This window comes from Lissotriton helveticus, chromosome 6 (genome assembly GCF_964261635.1).
Source record: "Lissotriton helveticus chromosome 6, aLisHel1.1, whole genome shotgun sequence".
NCBI classification, from domain to species: domain Eukaryota; kingdom Metazoa; phylum Chordata; class Amphibia; order Caudata; family Salamandridae; genus Lissotriton; species Lissotriton helveticus.
The window spans coordinates 995,438,096-995,456,993 of record NC_136067.1 but is presented as its reverse complement, the minus strand read 5'-3'; the positions used below and the strand labels follow the sequence as shown (position 1 = coordinate 995,456,993).

At 42.3% G+C, this 18,898-nt stretch overlaps 1 protein-coding gene across 8 annotated transcripts in view; it reads right to left on the bottom strand.

Moving 5' to 3' along the window:
- The window catches only part of PDE10A (phosphodiesterase 10A), a 1,305,213-nt gene that overhangs the window by 733,203 nt on the left and 553,112 nt on the right, over positions 1-18,898 (bottom strand). For all 8 annotated transcript variants that reach the window (XM_078648625.1, XM_078648626.1, XM_078648627.1 and 5 more), the window contains one exon: positions 9,117-9,166. In XM_078648625.1, coding sequence (XP_078504751.1) covers positions 9,117-9,166 — 50 coding nt within the window. The remainder of the gene's footprint in view (positions 1-9,116; positions 9,167-18,898) is intronic.

The window sequence follows — 18,898 nt, the reverse complement described above, 5'->3', positions numbered from 1 at the left end:
CCGCAGGGGACGCCTGCAGACGACGCCTACCGACGCGCAGGGGTACTGCTACGCAAAAGTTTCCGGATCCAGACTGACGCCTGGGGATATTCTAAGGTAATGAATCAAATACTAACCTGTTTCTTTCAGATACTGCAGCTACCCAAATATCAAAAATCCAACCTAATTCCAAGCTTCCTTCTTGTACTTTCGACAGCCTTTCCTTTCTCAGGCAAGTGGCCTACCCACACATGCAGGGAGCTGTTTAGCTGGGAGAAGTATGGGGTAATGCTATTATCAATTAAATTGTTTGACATACTAGTTCACAAAAATACTTTCAGAAAAAAACTTCAGACTCACCTGGCATTACAGGTAATCCAGAATCAAGAGTGGGACATACGAACCCTTCTGTAGACTCAGATTTGACCCTCAATTTCTATGTATTAGATTTTTCTTTACGAAGTGATGCATGGTCAATACACAACGAAAACATATTGTGAGCCACAGTTCAACTGTTGGCTCCAGATATCTTGGGCTGTTAAACCGCAAACAGTATGCATCTCTGTAAAACGAAGGGTGACACCTGTAATGGGCATATTATTTTTGGGGATCTCCATTCAGGGCAGAAAGTTATAGGTGAAAACCTTGTTACCTATTTCCTCTTTTTATCCCAATTGTTTTCATTATATGAGCTCGACTATTAGTTTCTTTGGGAAATCCTTGAGCAATCTACATAAACGACCCCTTGATGAATTAAAACTCTTTGTTAATGATTTCAGTACTCTGTAGCTTTCTGATCTCACATGGATTTCACCCCCACCCCAGACTAAGTAGACAAAGACCAAAAATGCAGAATGTATGTTTTCTTACACTAACAAAAAAATCCAACTGCGTCAGGCTCCTCGCTGGGGTACTCAACTGTGTGTCTCTGATCCTGCAAGAAACCAGCCACTCTTCCAATTTTATTCTAAGAATGCTTCTCATGGAGAGAGAAGCACTGACAGAGGAAATAACTGTGTGCCTATGCCCCATCAAAGAGCCAGACATGGTTATCATTTATATCATGTAATGAAAAAATCTAACTAGTCTGGCTTAATGCTGGGGCACAGAAACAGAGATCCTTCCTCTGAAGAAACTTCATGACAAGGACTATTTGAACTAAAGTGCTGCTAACTTCCCTGTCCCCCTCTTCCCAAGTACCCCCCCCCCACCCGAAAAACGTGAACTGCTAATGTATGGTTAGCGAGAAACTGAAGGCAGTGCTAGCTGCTTTAGCCATCACCATAGCTCAACCCACTGGTGTGATCCCAGGGAAGGACGTGGAACTGGCCAGAGATTCCTCCCAGTACTTCCAATATAACTGTGACATTACATGTGAAGTCGCAAGCATATCAATGCAGCGGCGTGTAATTTAGAAAAAGCCGGCCTCATTTAGAACTTTGCTTGTGCCCCACATAGTTTGGGCACTGCCAAATTTCTTCCCAGCCTCCAGCCCTCAACTGGAGATGGTCTATCAGGGGAATAAAAATAAGTCCATAAGGCAGCAAAGGGGTTAAATGAAATAACTTTTGACGGGGAGGCCCAAAGAGGTTAAATGGCAACCTTTGAAATTTGACGGTCCCTTCTTTCCATTTGTTGCTGCCCTAACACCAACTACCTACTTCCTAGCACTACCATTCTTGCTTTGCAATATTATGGTTTCTAGAATTGGCAGATCTTGTTTTTAGGTTCCCAAGAGGTAGACAACTAACATTTTTAGTTTGTTAACCCCTTCCATGCACCTCAAATTCCCCCCGCAGTGCTGGCAAATTTGACGCGTGCGCAGATCAGACGCACACGCCCACCGGCCGTCCGACGCAATGGAAGGGGTTAAATGAGTACTAAAGAATAAATAAACAATGCAAAAATAAAAATTTATGATAAACCTAAAGAAGGTGTAAGTGAGGTTAAAGTATTGAAATCTCGCCAGCCAACTACTTCTAAGATGATGGTTGCCCATAAGAATATGAAAGGTGAAAATGTACTTATGTCGAATTAAAAGTTTTGTTTTAGGTGTGGCAATCATCCACATGTAAAGGAAGGTAGGTATCCTGTTGTAAATGTAACATTTAACGTGTGCAACAAAATGGGTCACTTTCTCAAAGTCTGTTTGAAGAGGAAGAATTCTAAAAGATCTGTTGCTTGCGTAGAGGATTCTGATGATGATGTAGTGGGAATGCAAGATCTTGTCCTAGCCATCGGTGATGAGGTTCAAAATAATTAAAAAAGTGGGGGTGGTGATGGACAGAGTATCTGAATTAAACAGAACACTGGTACCCAGTCAAAAGATCAGGGCTTGATCCATCACCGTTTTTTAGCTCACTGCACCATCCCAGCTCAGAACCTGGCTACATGCAAATTAGTCTGTCCCTGGCCCAGTGCATCATGGGAACAGGGCAGACCAAACTACCAAGCCAATTCTTTACTGGAAAGGAAACAAGCTTCCGGGGACCGGTTTCTGGCATTACAGCCGTCTTCGGCCCGGCTTGCTTGAATCCTGATGGTGCAGTGAGGAAGGGACTCACATCTGAGTATTCCCTGCCACACTTGTGGTGGCTAAAACGATTCAAAAAGTGGGGGTGGTGATGGACAGAGTATCTGAATTAAACAGAACACTCGTACCCAGTCAAAAGATCAGGGCTTGATCCATCGCCGTTTTTTAGCTCACTGCACCATCCCAGCTCAGAACCCCGGTCCCCGGTCCCCGGAAGCTTGTTTCCTTTCCAGTAAAGAATTGGCTTGGTAGTTTGGTCTGCCCTGTTCCCATGATGCACTGGGCCAGGGTCAGACTAATTTGCATGTAGCCAGGTTCTGAACTGGGATGGTGCAGTGAGCTAAAAAACGGTGATGGATCAAGCCCTGATCTTTTGACTGGGTAGGAGTGTTCTGCTTAATTCAGATACTCTGTCCATCACCACCCCCTTTTCTGAATCGTTTTGGCCACTATAGGAGTGGCAGGGTATGCTCAGACATGAGTCCCTTGCTCACTGCACTATCAGGATTCAAGCAAGCCGGGCCGAAGACGGCTGTAATGCCAGAAACTGGTCCCCGGAAGCTTGTTTCCTTTCCAGTAAAGAATTGGCTTGGTAGTTTGGTCTGCCCTGTTCCCATGATGCACTGGGCCAGGGTCAGACTAATTTGCATGTAGCCAGGTTCTGAACTGGGATGGTGCAGTGAGCTAAAAAACGGTGATGGATCAAGCCCTGATCTTTTGACTGGGTAGGAGTGTTCTGCTTAATTCAGATACTCTGTCCATCACCACCCCCTTTTCTGAATCGAGGTTCAAAATAAAGCATGGGTGATCCCAGCATGTGTGTGGGTCCTGTGGCAGATATGTGTGTTGGGGACAAAGTGCTTAACCGCCTAGTAGACTCAGGAACCTGGATCACCATGATCACACCGTCTAGTCACTGAAATGTGGGGTGATAGGTTATTACTTCCTCCTAATTGTTCTCCAGCCTCATACGAGGGATGGAGGATAGAGTTAACAGGTTATATTTAGAACATTATGGAATTCAGATGGAGAAACATTGAAGGCAAAATATGTGCGTCAGTAAAGGGTCTTAATATGTTGGGCTGGTTCCACCAAGGACTGTTTGTATGATCCTTAGACTGGGAGCCAAAGAACAGATTTTGGAGTCGACTGTAAGGACATGGCATGTGAGTAGAGCAAGAAGTTTCCCATGGAGTTTGGAGAGTAACTTGGTCAAATTCATAGATTTAAACACAAAATCAAAATGAAGGAAGGTGTTCTTCAAGTAAAAAAACAAACTTCGGGGGCTCCTTTTCAGCGTTAGTACTGATCTTGAAAAGGAACCAAGAAGCCTGTGTGATAAGGGGATCACTGAACCAGCCGAATCCTCTCTTTGGCTTTCTACTTTGGTTGTGGCATGAAAGAGGTGTGGCCAATTGAGTGTTTGTGTGTATCTTGGATTGCTTAATAAAGAAATTTGGGTGGGTTCCCACCCATTACGCCAAATTTCTGCTTTGTTCATGTGTACTGCAGGTGCCACTATTTTTTCAAAACTTGATCTAGCTAGCATGTAGCATCAAGTAGAACTACATCCATCTTTCAGACATTTGATGGCATTTATTTCCCACATTGGCACTTTTCAATATCGAAGGATGCCGTCTGGCCTCTGTATTTCGGAGGGTCATGTATAATCTTTTGAAAAATGTGGAAGGGGTCCTGGTTTTTGAGAATGAAGTGTTAATCTATGCAAAAATTGTGAACACAATATGAGTTTGGAATGCGTTTTGCATATTTTTGAAAAACAAGGAGTAGTTATATATATATATATATATACACATATATATATATATATATATAAATTTCTCTGTGAGGAGTTGGAGTATTTGGGACATGTTATCTCTAAGGATGGTCTGGTGTAAGGCCTAGACAGGGTTAGTTAAATCCATAGTTGGAGTCCCATCACCCACTGACAAGGCAGGTGTTAAATAATTTTTAGGTGTATTTGTGTTTCATTCTTAATTTTGCAACCAAAAGGCCCATTAGTAATCTTCATAAGAAAGTCACTACATTTGTTTGGTGTGAGAAGTGGGATATTCAACAGATTACGTTACAGAGCCAAAGTGAGGCTCTTAAAACTTATAACTCAAGGTTGTCTTGTTGTATCGCTGTTGATGCCAGGCAGGTTGGGCTTGGTGCCACACTTACACAGGTTGATAGAAACAAGAAAGCCACCATAGCCTCTCCTTCCAGGGTGCTTAGGGAGGCAGAATTACAATATTCTGTGACTGCAGGAGAGCTGCTACATGTTGCTGGACAATTGAGAAATTCCACTTCTGCGTGTGGGGAAAGCATTGCAAGCTACAAACATAGCAAAAACCTTTGGTAAACATTTTGTGTGGTGGAGGTGGCAAGGCTTACTCTACATGTATATTAAGACTATCCTCCAAACTGATGCAATACAATTTTCAAATCACTCATTCTTGAGGGAAGGAATAGTAGAGCAGATTTTCTTTCCTGTTTTCTGTGTAAAAGAGAAAAGGAATGTGAAGGAGATGTGAAACGGTCTGATTTGTTGGATGAAGATTTTGAAGATTGCCTGGTGGCATCGCTTGAAATTCCTGAATTAAATGTTTGTTCGGAGGAAGCATGGAATAAAGCCATATCAGGAGATCAAGTGCTGCAGCAAATCGTAGACCTAGCCAAGGGAGGTTGGCCCAGGGAGAAAATTGCCACCATTATTATATCCTTTCTGTCAAGTGAGTGATAAAATATCTGTTGAGGATGGTTTAGATTTACGATCAGATAGGTTAACACTTCCATATCCCATGAGAAAAAACATTATTGCTAATACTCATGAGGGTCATCTTGGGGTGTCTTTTACTAAGAGAAGGATTTGAGATTCATTTTAGTGGCCAATGATGGACTATGAAATCAATGAAGTGGTGGAAAATTGTGCAATTTACAAATCTGCAGACAAGAGCCTTAAAGTGCTCATTCTTCCTCTTAAGCCCACTGAGTGTCTGGAGGGACAAAAGGGTTAAACTGGGCATAGATATTATGGGACCAAATAATTCTTTACCAGGTGGATCCAGACTTATAGTGACTCTAGTTGACTACTGTTCAAAGTGGCCAGAATTAAAACTGGTCAGAGATCCCAACACTAGCACTATTGTTCGATTTCCTTGAAAAATTGTTGTAAGAGAAGGATTTCCTGAACACATTATATCTAATAATGTTACTCAATTTGTGTGCAAGAAAATTGGGAGTGTTCTTCAGGAATCTGGGGTTAAGCGTCTAAAGAGTTCTTTATATCACCCTCAAACAAATGGACCCACAGAGAGGATGAATAGGGCGGTGGGGGAATGCATCAGGTGGGCTAAATGCTCTAATGTTGATGTGGCGAAAGTGGTATACAGTATGTTAGGGTTTTATAGGACAACACTCCACTACCAAAATCTCTCTACTTTAACTAATGTGGAGGAGGAAGCCAAATACAAGTTTTCGTCCTGCGTGGATATTGAAGTGGATAAAAAAAAAAGGAGTCTAATGCGGAACAGTTAATATAAATGGTTAAAAGAACCATTTACTTCCCTTCGGTAAGGATGCATCTTGTAGAGACGTGTTAGTTGTAGATTACTTACCTTAGAATTTCCACCTGGCGTCCGTCTGGATCCATAGATTTTTCAACAGCAGTACCCCTGCGCATTGGTAGGTGGCGTCGGTCAGGTTCGCGTCCGTTGTGGGCATCATGGGTGCCAGGATGACTTTGTGGGACCTATATAGACACTGCCCATGCGTGCTGACGTCAGTTCTTAATACGACTTTCCACGCCAGAAGCGCAGAGCCATTAAAGACACGGACCACTGGTGCATCAAAACAAGGGCCCTTTAGCCCCTCCTGTGCTCATGAGGAGCTCAGCTCGTCATGAGCCACGGCGCTCCGGTGCTCATGACTAGCTGAGCTCATCATGACCGGGCCCGTTAAATGGAACACTCGCACGCTGGGCTGATTCCCCTGCTGTGCTGAGCGTTCCGTGGAACGGGTGTGGCCACGACTAGCTCAGCTCGTCATAAGCACCGGAGCGCCGTGACTAATGACTAGCTGAGCTTGTCATGAGCACCAGGGCGCTGAGCGCGCAGCCCCCCCCCCCCCAGCACCCCAGCACAGCAGGGGAAACAGCACCGCAGTGAAGGGGTTAAGGGTGTCCCTATTCCTAGAAATCAGGTCGCAGAGCGGGAAGGATGGGTGAGGCGGTAAGGAATCTACAACCAATATATGTCTCTGCCAGATACATCGTAACCGAAGATAAGTAACTTGTTCTGATAATTAGTTGTAGATACCTTACCTTAGCATAGATACTCCCGAAATACCAACCCTGGAGGTGGGTATGCGAACCTAGATTACACCAGGAAGTCCAGGCGTACTGAATGGACAAAATACCCGTCCCTCCGGACTAGGCTGTCCAGGCAGTAGTGTCTGATAAACGTGTGCAGGTATGCCCACGTCGCTGCCTGACAGATATCAAGGACAGGGACACCGCGTGCTAATGCAGTTGTTGCCGCTGTTGCTTTAGTGGAGTGAGCACACAACCCCACAGGAGGTTCCTTCTTCACCACAGCATAGCATTTTAATGCAGAGGACAACCCATTGAGAGATGGTCTATTTTTGCACAGCCCCACCTTTTTTGGTGCCCACATAGCTTATGAAGAGTTTATTGCCCACCCGGAAGCCATTGGTACAATCATGATAGAAAGCCATTAAAGTTAGCAGTGATCATTGGTGGAATCTGGCAACAGTTGTTAATGATGGAAAGGAGATGCAAGAGAATGGGTATTGTAGTGGACATAATTCTACTGAAATGTGTCACAAGATCATCCATCACCCAGTGGATGGTGGGGAAAAAGTTGCTGATCCATGTGCAGGTTCATGGAAGAGGAATCATTGTAAAAATGTGCAGGGCTCATCCAATGTTGATATCAGACAACGTAAAAGTACTAGAACTACCTATTGCACAAGCAAATCAGGTTTTGCTCCTTTTAATTATGTTTGGTTATGTGTTTGTCCATTTATATTTATTCTACTTGGTCTCGCATTTGTTTAGGTGTCATGGGATGGTCTTGTGTGTTTTTTTGTAGTCTAGGTGGTTGTGATGTTTTCTTCCCTATTGGCGTCTTTGTATTTGGTTGTTGTCCTTTTTGTTGACTGGAAGAAAGGAAGATGTGCAATACTTTGTTGGTACACTTAGCTTGTTCCTGGAAGAAGGAACAAGCTGCAGTTATACATTCTATTTTGGAAAGCTATGATGTTAAGGACACTCAATCTTGTGAATGGGCGATGATAGTTAAATAGTGTTGTGTGTAGTGGAGCTCCTGTGCATTAGTCATCCCCACCACAGTAATATCAATAGAAAAAACGTCTTTACTTCATCAGCGACTTATGTCAAATAACTATACCGCATTTTTTTGCAAAAATGCAGCTGGAACGCTTAAAAATCGAAATTCTAGAATGGCAATTGTTTCCCTATTTTGTCACTTTGAAGCAGTATGAAATAAACGTGTAGCCAATTTCCCTTCCAAGGCCAGCTGGTGCTATTATTTTTCTCAATTATGGTGTGCAGCTGTATATCTGTACCAGCACAAATGAAGGTCGGACTGGCCTATCAGACAATAGAGCAGTGCCCGATGGGTTGGTCTGATAGGTTAGTATTTGGGCCTTTTTTGCTGTTGTTGGGCCTGTTTTATGTAGGGGTGGGCGGAATTCGCGGAATCGTGTTACGCAAATCTCCGGGAAACAGTAAAAAATGTTCGTAAACATGCAGAAATTCCCCAAACACGCGGAATTGCTTGTTCGCAATGCTTTTTTACTGTTTGCAATTGCTGTTTGCATGCTCGGGGGAAATATCTTGCGAACCCACATTTGAGAACGCGGACAAGCAAAAAATTTCATGAAGTCGCGGAACCCAGAATTTTGGGCTAATTCGGATCGCGAAATTACCCAAATTCCGCGAGCGGAATGGAATTTACCACCCAGGCCTAGTTTTATGGCCTGCAGGGCCGGTTTTAACTTTTGATTTCTCTGGAATTAAAACAAATATTGCCTGCAGCAAGCTCAAATCCGTGCTATCTTCCATACCTTGCAGGACAGTTATACAGCATGTCTTTGCAATATCAAAATTGCCCCAGTTTGAAAAGCAGTGCCACTTTTCTAGCTATGTAATTTACTAATGGGTGTCACAAATATTTTGGTGCCCGGCCAATTTTTTATCCCAGTCTGACCGTGGCGGAAGGCTACTCAAAGAGCAAATTTAACTATTACGCACCAGCAGAGAATGAGCAAACTATTAAAGTTTGTAACAAGTCTGTTTAATTGTGCACACACGTGAGAAGGTTAATGGGCCCCATTCATAGGGTCATTTCTGTTAAATAGCCATGTTTTCTGGCCAGTGTTTGGAAGTGAACACGTTTTTTTTTCTTTACACTTTAGGGCACAACAAATTTAGCAACAGTTGCAGTAATGCGAATAACATGCTGTAATATAGGAACACTGGAAAAACAGTACTTAACTTGCATGCAAGAACATTATTGGATTTCAGACCATGTTAAAATACACGATCATACATACTTACATTATTGCATTCTCCCAGGAAATATAGTGCAAATCCGTCAGCCTTGGTAGCTGTAAAAAGAAATTAGTTTTAGAAAGCCAAGGTATTCTAGGAGAGCAATGAAAGAGGTAAAACAGTATGATGCACAACACAGTCCACAGATAGCAAACACCATACAACTATCAATCCTGGCTGGGATTTCGGGACAGTAGGAGGCCAGTTTTAAATTCTGCTATAGTCGAATTTCCAACTTCCTTGAGACTCAACTTCTATCAATTTTGTTCATTCAATTTAGGGGTGATCACTACATTTTGTAGCGACTTCCTGATATAATTAGTTAAATATCCCCAAGTTCGTGTTAGTTTTAATGTCTTTATTTAGATCCTAGCTGAAATCATTTAGGAGAGACAGAGGGTGGATACCCACAGAGAGCTGGAAAGGGCATGCATGCCCACTGAAGATCTGTCCGAATTGTGATTCATCACAGGCTCTGGCTTGAGGGTTTACATACACCACAGGGCATTGCTAACTACCTAATCAACCTAATAAAAAAAGTATGCCTTGAAACAGGAGTGATTTGTTGAAATAAAAGCATATCACTGGGCTGCACCGGGGTGGTAGTGTGCAGTCAGTAAATCGATATGCTTCCCAATCAGTATCCCAGAAAGTAGTAGGCATGCTACTATACAATTGACACTGGGTCTCTAAATGTAAGGGACCGTTTGCATTGCCCCTAAATAAATTACTAAAACAATTTCCCCATGAAAATTTACATTAAATAAATAAAGCAATTTTCAAATACAAATGTGTGGAATCCGGACACTCGCACAATATCCTTTTTGATGCTTAACGTAAACTCTGTACTCTAGTAATGCACTTTATAAGAATCCCTTCAATTTACTAAATATTGCTTCCAATTCATCACAGAATGGATAGAAACACGCCAGATCATTAAGGTCTTTACACAAGGAAGCATGCTGACACATGACACCTTTCTTTTCAAATCAAATATACAACAAGATCAGAGTGCTTCTTAAGCCGTTATCATAGCAAGCCTTATAAATTATTAGGCATGGCTAGTCTCCCAGATATTGACAGTGTAAACACTAGTGTAATGACACCTGAAAATCCTACCTGGCTACCAGCAGACACTTTACAGGCGGTAGGTACATACTGTTTCTCTATCATCTAGCCTTCAACCACAATACATAAAGTGAAATGAAAAGTTGTAAAAACGCTGCCAGGACATGTTTATGTACTTTATGTACTTTTTATTGCCATTTCAGTGATTTAAAATATATACATAAACTCCTTAAAGTAATTAAAAAGTTTTACACACACAGCTTCGTTTTTTGGATAAAAGAGAAAGTCTTGTGCTGATGCTACATTTTTAACACCATTTTGTAAAAACATCGGCCAAAGCCAACGATAACGACTCAAGGCCAATACTGGACAAACAAACAAAACATGGTCTAGGGTCTGAATGCTCAGCCTACACAAGTGTTTCCATTATTCAAATTCTGGGACCAGTTTGCTGTTAAATCATTTAGAGGTAAGAGATTAATGTGACATAAAAGGAGCAAACGAATTCCGTGTTCTAAATTCCAAAATAAGTATTTTTGTGCAATTCTCGGGGAGTTTGTCCTTACTTTTAATTTTAATCTAGCTTTAGAATTGCAAAATGTAGTATCTCTATTAAAGCTAATTTTGCCACTAAAGGATTTTAGGAGAGATTTAAATCCTAATGGTGGGAGTGTGAACACTGATTCTTCTTGTATACCAAAGGTGTTTAGTGCCAATGAGAAATCACGGACACCAGCCAATCCAATGTATCCAATAGGGACTTAACCACAATATTCAAAAATGTCTGGAAAGGGAGGCAGCTCCAGATTGCATGAGGAAAATCCCTCAGCTACAGGACATTCTAGGCATGTTGAGGAGGAATGCCTGTGCATTGGCCAGAGCTTCTTACAGGTAGAATAGTCTGCGTAGGTATTGTATTACGCTGTAGTGAGATAAAAAATGGCTACCTCTCTTGATGATAAAGCGTCTCGCCAACAAGTGCAAATAACATTTTTAAACATACGGCAAGGACACCCAATCAAAATCCAGATAGAATACAATTTCAGGAACTGGGTAAAAATCACAACATACACAGCCTTTTATTGAAAAAAAGACCATCGCAAAGTATGATGCAGCTGTTCTACAGACGTCCGAGACTAGAAATACCTCCTTCGACCAATGAAACAAAGAAACCTAAAAACCTCTTTTTGATTCGGAGCATGGTTTCATTCCAAGTAAACAGTGGTCAAGGGTATCAATATACAGCTCACCATACTTAGGAAAATCTTGCTAATCCTCTAAACAGATCACTGGATGTAGCAGAGGAACCAAGTTTATCGAATGCATGGACAACTATACCATCTGTTACACCAGGCTTTCAATGCTAAACAGCAACGCCAGTGGATCCTGGTGGCGTGTGCACAGATTACTCTGGAAAAAAAACAGAGCCACCCTTTTAAAGTAAAAAAAGGACCAGGTAGGCAGATCAACTAAATACATCTGAACAAAGATTCCCTTTTGTGCTCTCACTTCTCTAACAAACAATCATCATGGATAGAATTATATGCATCTGAATTATTATAATAAAAATATATATTTTTATAACAAGAGACTGCTAGAATCAGCTATTTAATTGACGAGTACTGAATATAAAGTAGGAGATTGGCTCAGTGCATTCTGAATGATTTGCTGATTATTGGTTAAATAAGTGAGAGCACAAAAGGGAACATTTGTTAAGATTTTTTGAAAAATGTGCACAAATGTCAAATGGGGAAAATCCCACACTGATACTTGAACTATGAAGAAGCTCCTATGATCAACGACTACATACCTGATTAATCGACAGGCCTTTAATAACTTGAAATATGGAGGCACAGCCTGACATTACAGAGCCTAAAGTTATGGAACACACTGAACACAGCACTCTGAGTACATGTGGTTCAGAAAACACTTGAAAACAAACCAACTCCAACTTTCTTTTGACTGATCTCCATGCTGAAAAGAGGTTGAGACGGAAGGATGTTCGTCACGGGTTTAGAATGCACACCACCCTCCTAACCCGTCCCACAAACTTTAGTGCTCTCATATGACTAAGCTTATGCTAACTGATTTATTAAACTACTACATTACATTGAGACATTTCTGATTTTGTTTGCTTGGGCATTGGAATATCCTACGCACATTTCAAAATGTATGGTGCAAATGTAACTAACTTTTCTACCCTGAAAAGATCTTTTTTCCCCTTTGGATTTCATGTTATTTTATGCTTTACACTACAGAGTTTTAATATTTCAAGTAATGTTTTTTAAGGTTATGTCAGGTAATAAATGTGTGCTATGTTTGTATTTAAGTGTCTGTTCCCTAGTGGTTGCATGTGGATGTACTGATGGAAACGTGTTGCTTTGCAATTTTTGTTTGCCAATTTTAGTTGCTATCCAAAGTGCTTAACATAAATGTTTTTCTTTAATAGTGTTCATCACTATATGTATATATGTATGAATCAAACCTTAATTTCTATATGTGTTCTAATTTAGAGGACATGCCTTTTTAACAATGCATTAACCGTCCTTAAACCAGTTACTGCTCCTATCACTTGCTGACTTTATGCTTGTGTTTAATCCTGTTCAGTGCTGCTGCCTGTTGACTGGGTTTGCACATATAGAAATCTGCCCCGATATGGAGCACAGTGTATAATGCTTCTTCTACAGCTTATGTTCCCTGACACCTTGCTATCTCAGAAACCCTTCTCCCACTGTACCCCTAAAACCCTGCATGGAAAATTGACCTTGATGTACCTTTAAGAGTGACCATCTTCTGCATACCTTCTAATTCTGAGTATACCCTACTCTCAGTAACATTCCTGCCTGCCTCATTGTTGCTTACTGTAATTCTGCAAATGGAAGATACCTAATTTAATGGATAACATCTCTTCTTTAAAACCCTATCCCTACAATCTAACATTACCTAATCTCTACCAGCCAATCTATCTCACCTACCATTCACCAGAAACTACATAGCCTAATGATCCCATCCTCCTGGTATTAACATATCGCAAAGTAAGTAAATGCATGCAATTTTTTCTTCAGAGTACATAATTAACCAGAATAACCACCAACCACCACTAGATTAACCACTAACTTTGGATGCCGGGGTAAGGTGCCACTCACCGTAAAACACTTCAATGCCTCGTCGGAGGTAGTAAGCCCTACATAAATCCAATTACAATTGGAGGAAGCATACACAAGTGTCCAAACACCTTTCGGATATGTATCAATTTATGTGGAACGGTGTTGCATTCAGTGAGAAGTGTGTATAGATAAACGTTTCAGAACTTTTCACATATATGTATTTAGTCTGTGTCAAAGAGTGCAGACTGCATGGCCAAGAAAGAGGGGAATGCACGCTAATGGTAATCATATAATCTACAATTCCTCAAATTTGAAGAGACAAGAGACAATGCTGAGGTAGACGTGATCAGTTTTTAGTCTATATTTAGTCATCGAGAGCCGTTGGGTCTAAATGGAATGAAGTCTCTGCCAGACCCCATAAATTTGAAAAGCTGCTGTAACAGTTGGGTTTATCAAAAGGGAGATGGCTGATATGATAAATAAATTGAAGTACACCGTAAAAAAAGCTGAGGAATAACTTCAAATTGAACAAGTTACTTACTGTAGGTAAAATTGCTGGTGTGTACACCAGCCAACTAAAAAGCAATACTCATGTGCACCACAAGGAGGTGCTGGGTGGCTCCGCACCACCCCAGAAATGAAGGCGGAGAGCAACACATAAGTGCCACGCCGGCGTACTGCCTCAGTTTCTTGCTCGACTCTTTAGGCACGCTCAAATGGCAAGAATTTTTTTGTTTAAACATTTTTTTATTAACAGCATGGCGACACAAACCACAGCAAACAGGATCAGATACCCAGGATCAGATACCCACGCACAGGACCCACACAGGGGTGCCAAATGTTACGATACTACAAAGCAAAACAATCCAGACACTGACTCCTGTGAGCGCAACCATCTGTGTGTAACCATACTAATGCGAAAAGTAAAAAAATTACCCTTCAGATAGTCGAGTAGGTGATCAAGCGGTGTGTGGGGTGGAAAATACTCACCAGCAAATAGAGAAAAGAAGGGGCAACTAAACAATACTGTGAGGGAGCTGACACTCAGGAGAGAAATGAAAGATTCCCAACAGCCATTGAGGGCCAAGCAGTGTGATGGGTCATCAGGTAGGTCCGGTATTGAAGCGTGGGTAAGTCCCTAAGGTCAGGTGTTGTAGGCTGCATCATCGGCTAATCTGGGTCAGACAGGTCAGTATTCTTCGAAGAAGCATCATCAGTAATAAGAATGAGTCTACCAGATTCATCTATTCGGGGGCAGTTCTGGGGGATCTTGTCCTGCGCTTGTGTGTGGTCTGGGTTTCGTAATCCTTTCCGTACCTCAGTGAAGCATCACTCCCTCACAGGCAACCCAATTAGATAGCTCCTTGTTCCATCCCTGGAGGGTGGGGCCCCAAGGAGAATTCCACTGAATAGTGTTCTGATGTCGTGCAAAAATTATGACCAGGTTAACAAATATTGAGTTAATAATTTTCACTTTAAGTCGGAGGAAACAGGCACAAGAGACTGGTTGCTGAGGAGCAGGCAATAGAGTGCCCTGTAGCAGAATTGATCAAACTCACTAATGTCTCCCAATAAGGTGTAAGAGCTGCGCATCCCCATACTGTGGAAGAAGTTCGTATCTATCTCTTGACAGAGAGGGCACGCCGCCTGCATCCCAGGGAATATAAGAATAATGCGTTTAGGTGTCAGATAGCCTCAATGGAGATAGGAAAATGTTATGCAACAGAAGCAGGCAGGGCGAGATTCACATGGTGTGCATCGTAGAATGTTGTGCCAGTCCTCATCCGTAAGCACTTGGTTCATGTCGCTGGACCACCGATCTCTTAGATCAGCTAATGTGCACTGGGTCTGTGCTATCAATGCCTTGTAAATGATAGTAATCGCATGGTACTGGCACATCCCAGGGGAAACCTGGGAGGTTCACTATGGGCACATCTTTAACCCAAAGGGGGCCCTGGATGTAATAAGTAATGACAGCATCGGTGATCCTAAGCTGGAGTCAGCGAATATGCTTAGTCGCTCACTGACTCTTTCTGAGGTAGAGGCCGCATTAAGTAAGGGCATGTCATTAAAGGCTCCTGGGCCGGACTCAGTGCCTTTGGACCATTTTAAACACAATATAGAAGTGTGGGAACCACTTTTATTACTTTTGTTTAAAGCAGTTGTGGTTGGTCATATTCCAGCCTCGTGGCAAGAGGCGATAGTGGTCCAGATATTCAAGAAAGGTAATAAACGTGACCCCTGTTGTTACAGACCTATATCGCTCATTGATGCATCTTGTAAATTAATGGGCAGGGTGATTTTGGCCCGTCTTGAAACATGGGCTGAGTCGAATGATATCATTGTGGAATCCCAATATGGATTTAGGCGGGGAAAAGGCACCACAGAGCAGTGCCTAAATTTGGCGCTATTCATGGGTAGGTACATGAGGGCCAAGTGTGGTTGTGTCCACTTGGCTTTCATGGACTTATCCAGTGCTTTTGATACTGTCTGTAGAAAACAAACTTTGGCAAATGATGGAGTCTATGGGGTTTGAGGAGCCTTTGGTTACACTCCTCCGCAGACTCCATGCTGCCACGACAGTAAGGGTTAGATTTGGCCCAGCCGGGGAGAAAACAAAGCCCATTACATCGACCGAGGGTGTTCGCCAGGGGTGTATACTGGCCCCCTTTTTATTCCTGGTATACACAAATGGCCTGGAAGCTTTCCTGTTGGAGAGCTGTGCTGATTTTCCCCAGGTAAATGGCAAACGGATACCGATATTATCGTATGCAGATGACACGGTTCTGATGACACTAACAGCGAACAGCATGCAAATTTGCCTACATGCTTTCGAAACCTTCATGCAGGGTCTAGAGTTAAGGGTCAACTTCACAAAGTCCTTCACTATGGTTTGCGGCCTCAAAGGAGTAAAATCTCTCCGGCTTTTGGTGAAGGACTCACATATTGTGAAAGTTGACTGCTTTAATTACTTGGGGAATATTTTTAATAAAACCTTGAGTTGGGACCCCCTGGTGTCTGCCCGTGTCCAATAGGCCACCCAAGCAGTAGAGGCTATTTTCCGTTTTTACAGTAAACTGGGTCAGAAGCCGGTTGCAGAATTAATATCCCTATACAAAGCAAAATGCATCCCAGTTGCAACATACAAATGTGTGGGGAACGCAATCCTGCAACAAAATTCAAATTATGGAAAATAAGTTTGTTAAACGGCTCCTATGTGTGCCAATGGGCACCTCTAATATGTTTTGCCACACTGAGGTGGGTCTTGAATTTGTGAGTGATACCATCCATGTCTCCCCCTTACTGCTTTGGAGTAAGGTTTGGAGCTCAGATGATTTGAAACTCACAAAGGTAATATTACAAGATTGCCTCAAATTGGAGCACTTTCAGAAGATCCCTTGGCTATCATATGTTAGGGAAACTCTTTTTAGGATAGGTTTGGGTCACATCTTTACGAACACTGAGTCCATTGGTAGTGAGACAAAGTTATTAATTAAAGAGGCGTACCGCACCAAGTTAGGTGCTCTGAGAAATAGTGAGAGTGCGGTTTATCATAAGGGTAGGTTGCAGCGTCAACCATACCTTTCATATATAGGACATGTACAATGGCGCTTTTACTTGACTAGGTTCCGCCTTAATACACTGCATTTCTTATTTGCTTTTCCAAAACAAGCGGGATGGTGTGAGAGTTTACCCCCTGTGCATTTAATAACAACGTTTCTCAAAACACTCTTCATCTTGTACTATTTTGCACTCTGTACAAAGATCCAAGAAACCGTTTTATCAGGCCGGTTTTGATATCCCTTGGAACCCGTTACTATAAAGAGGGATATGACCATTTACTCTCACTATCAACCCCAGCAATATGTAATGCTGTGCTTAATTTTATTCGAGTGACACTTACTATCAGAAATCGATATTAATTATCTTTATGGTATACAAGTTGAGCGACAAAATATCGTATTGATTACCATTTGATATGAATTGTATTGTATCGACTAAAATGTTATGTGTTTTTATATATGTGACTTTTTTTTGTATTTGTAAAATCTTCAGTGGTAATATAATAATGTTTAAGGTTGTAAATACAATGGTATCATGTCTTTTAAACAGTGTAATTGTCTGAACTTTTATGATTTGTTTCTACGAATCGAAATAAAGTTATTATGACTGACTGACTGCATGGTACTGGCCTAGGATGGTACATATAGTCTATAAAGTCGGGTGGCACAGGGGTTTACACCCGTCTGACACTCATATCTGCCGTCAGTGCCCCAATACACAGGAATCAGGGAGCAGGGAGAGTATAATCATCTACGAAGTCTTTGAAATCTAGCAGTGACCCGTCCGTATACCAGTCACCAAGCACTCATTTCCCTTCTCTCCCAGTCTCGTAGTCTAGACCAACTGCCCTCATGTGGCAGTTGTAATAGTGCAGTCAGGGGGAGGGCTCGCCTCGTGTAGGATGTCCCATCAGGGTGCATTGCAATGCCCTGATCCATAAGAACCATAAAGTATCCAATAACATCAGCGTTCTATCATCGCCCTCACCAAGCCTTTGGGTTAATCAGTATGGCTGACAGAGAGACACAGCTCATGATAAATCGAGCACCAGGTGGCATGCTGTTACAACTGCAGTGCCTCCAGTAGGGTACCCATTTGAGTTGTGCTACAGGATAATAAAGTTGCAGGTCCGGAACTGCCGTACCACTGCAATCCGTGGGAGGCTGAGTTTAGTCAGCACCAGCCTGATCCCAATATAAGATGGAGTAAGAGAACGTCCATCTCGTGAAAGATGGCTATCGGGAGCTGAATTGGCAGTGCTGGAAAATATTTGGAGAGGAGGATGGAAAACCATCTTCAACAGCACAACCCTGCCCGCCACAGATAACGGAAGGGTCAGCTAAAAGGTCAAGGGGGAGCAAAGAGACGTCAACAATAATCCATAAGCCACCTTCAAAAACATCATCCACTATGATAAATACGCACACCTACATACCAAAAGGTATGAGGTTCCCACCGGAGAGCAGAACCTACCTCAGACGGTGTAGAGGTGGTAGCTGGTTTATGGATCGAAAAGGCGTTTCATCCCATTTCATACTGAGACATAAGCAGCGATTTTCCTCCAGAGCATGACAGGCGCACCTGACATCCGAGTGCTCCCAAGAGATAGCAGCAAATCGTCTGCCTGGAAGGATATATAGAAGGGGGTAACTATCAATTTACAACCCTCTATAATATTGTCCAATTCGAAATTGCAGTGCCAGCAGTTCTATAGCCATCGCGAAAAGTACACACTGCATTGAACAACTCTGGCGGGTGCCGCGTTCAATCCTGTAGGATACAGAAATACAGCCTCTGGTCTCGACTCTGGCGGTCGGATGAGTATAATAGCAGTATCAAGGTAAGAAAGCACTCCCCGGGCCCATGCTAGCCGTTGCAGCATAGAGATCTCCCCTCAAGGCAGTCAAATGCTTTTTCAATATCTACAGAAATTGCCAGTGACTTAAGGTAGTCCTAACGGGGTATGGATAACATGCAGCAATTGGTGAATGTTCGTGATCGTACTACGTGTGGGTATAAAACTTGTTTGATCATGATGTACAAGTGCAC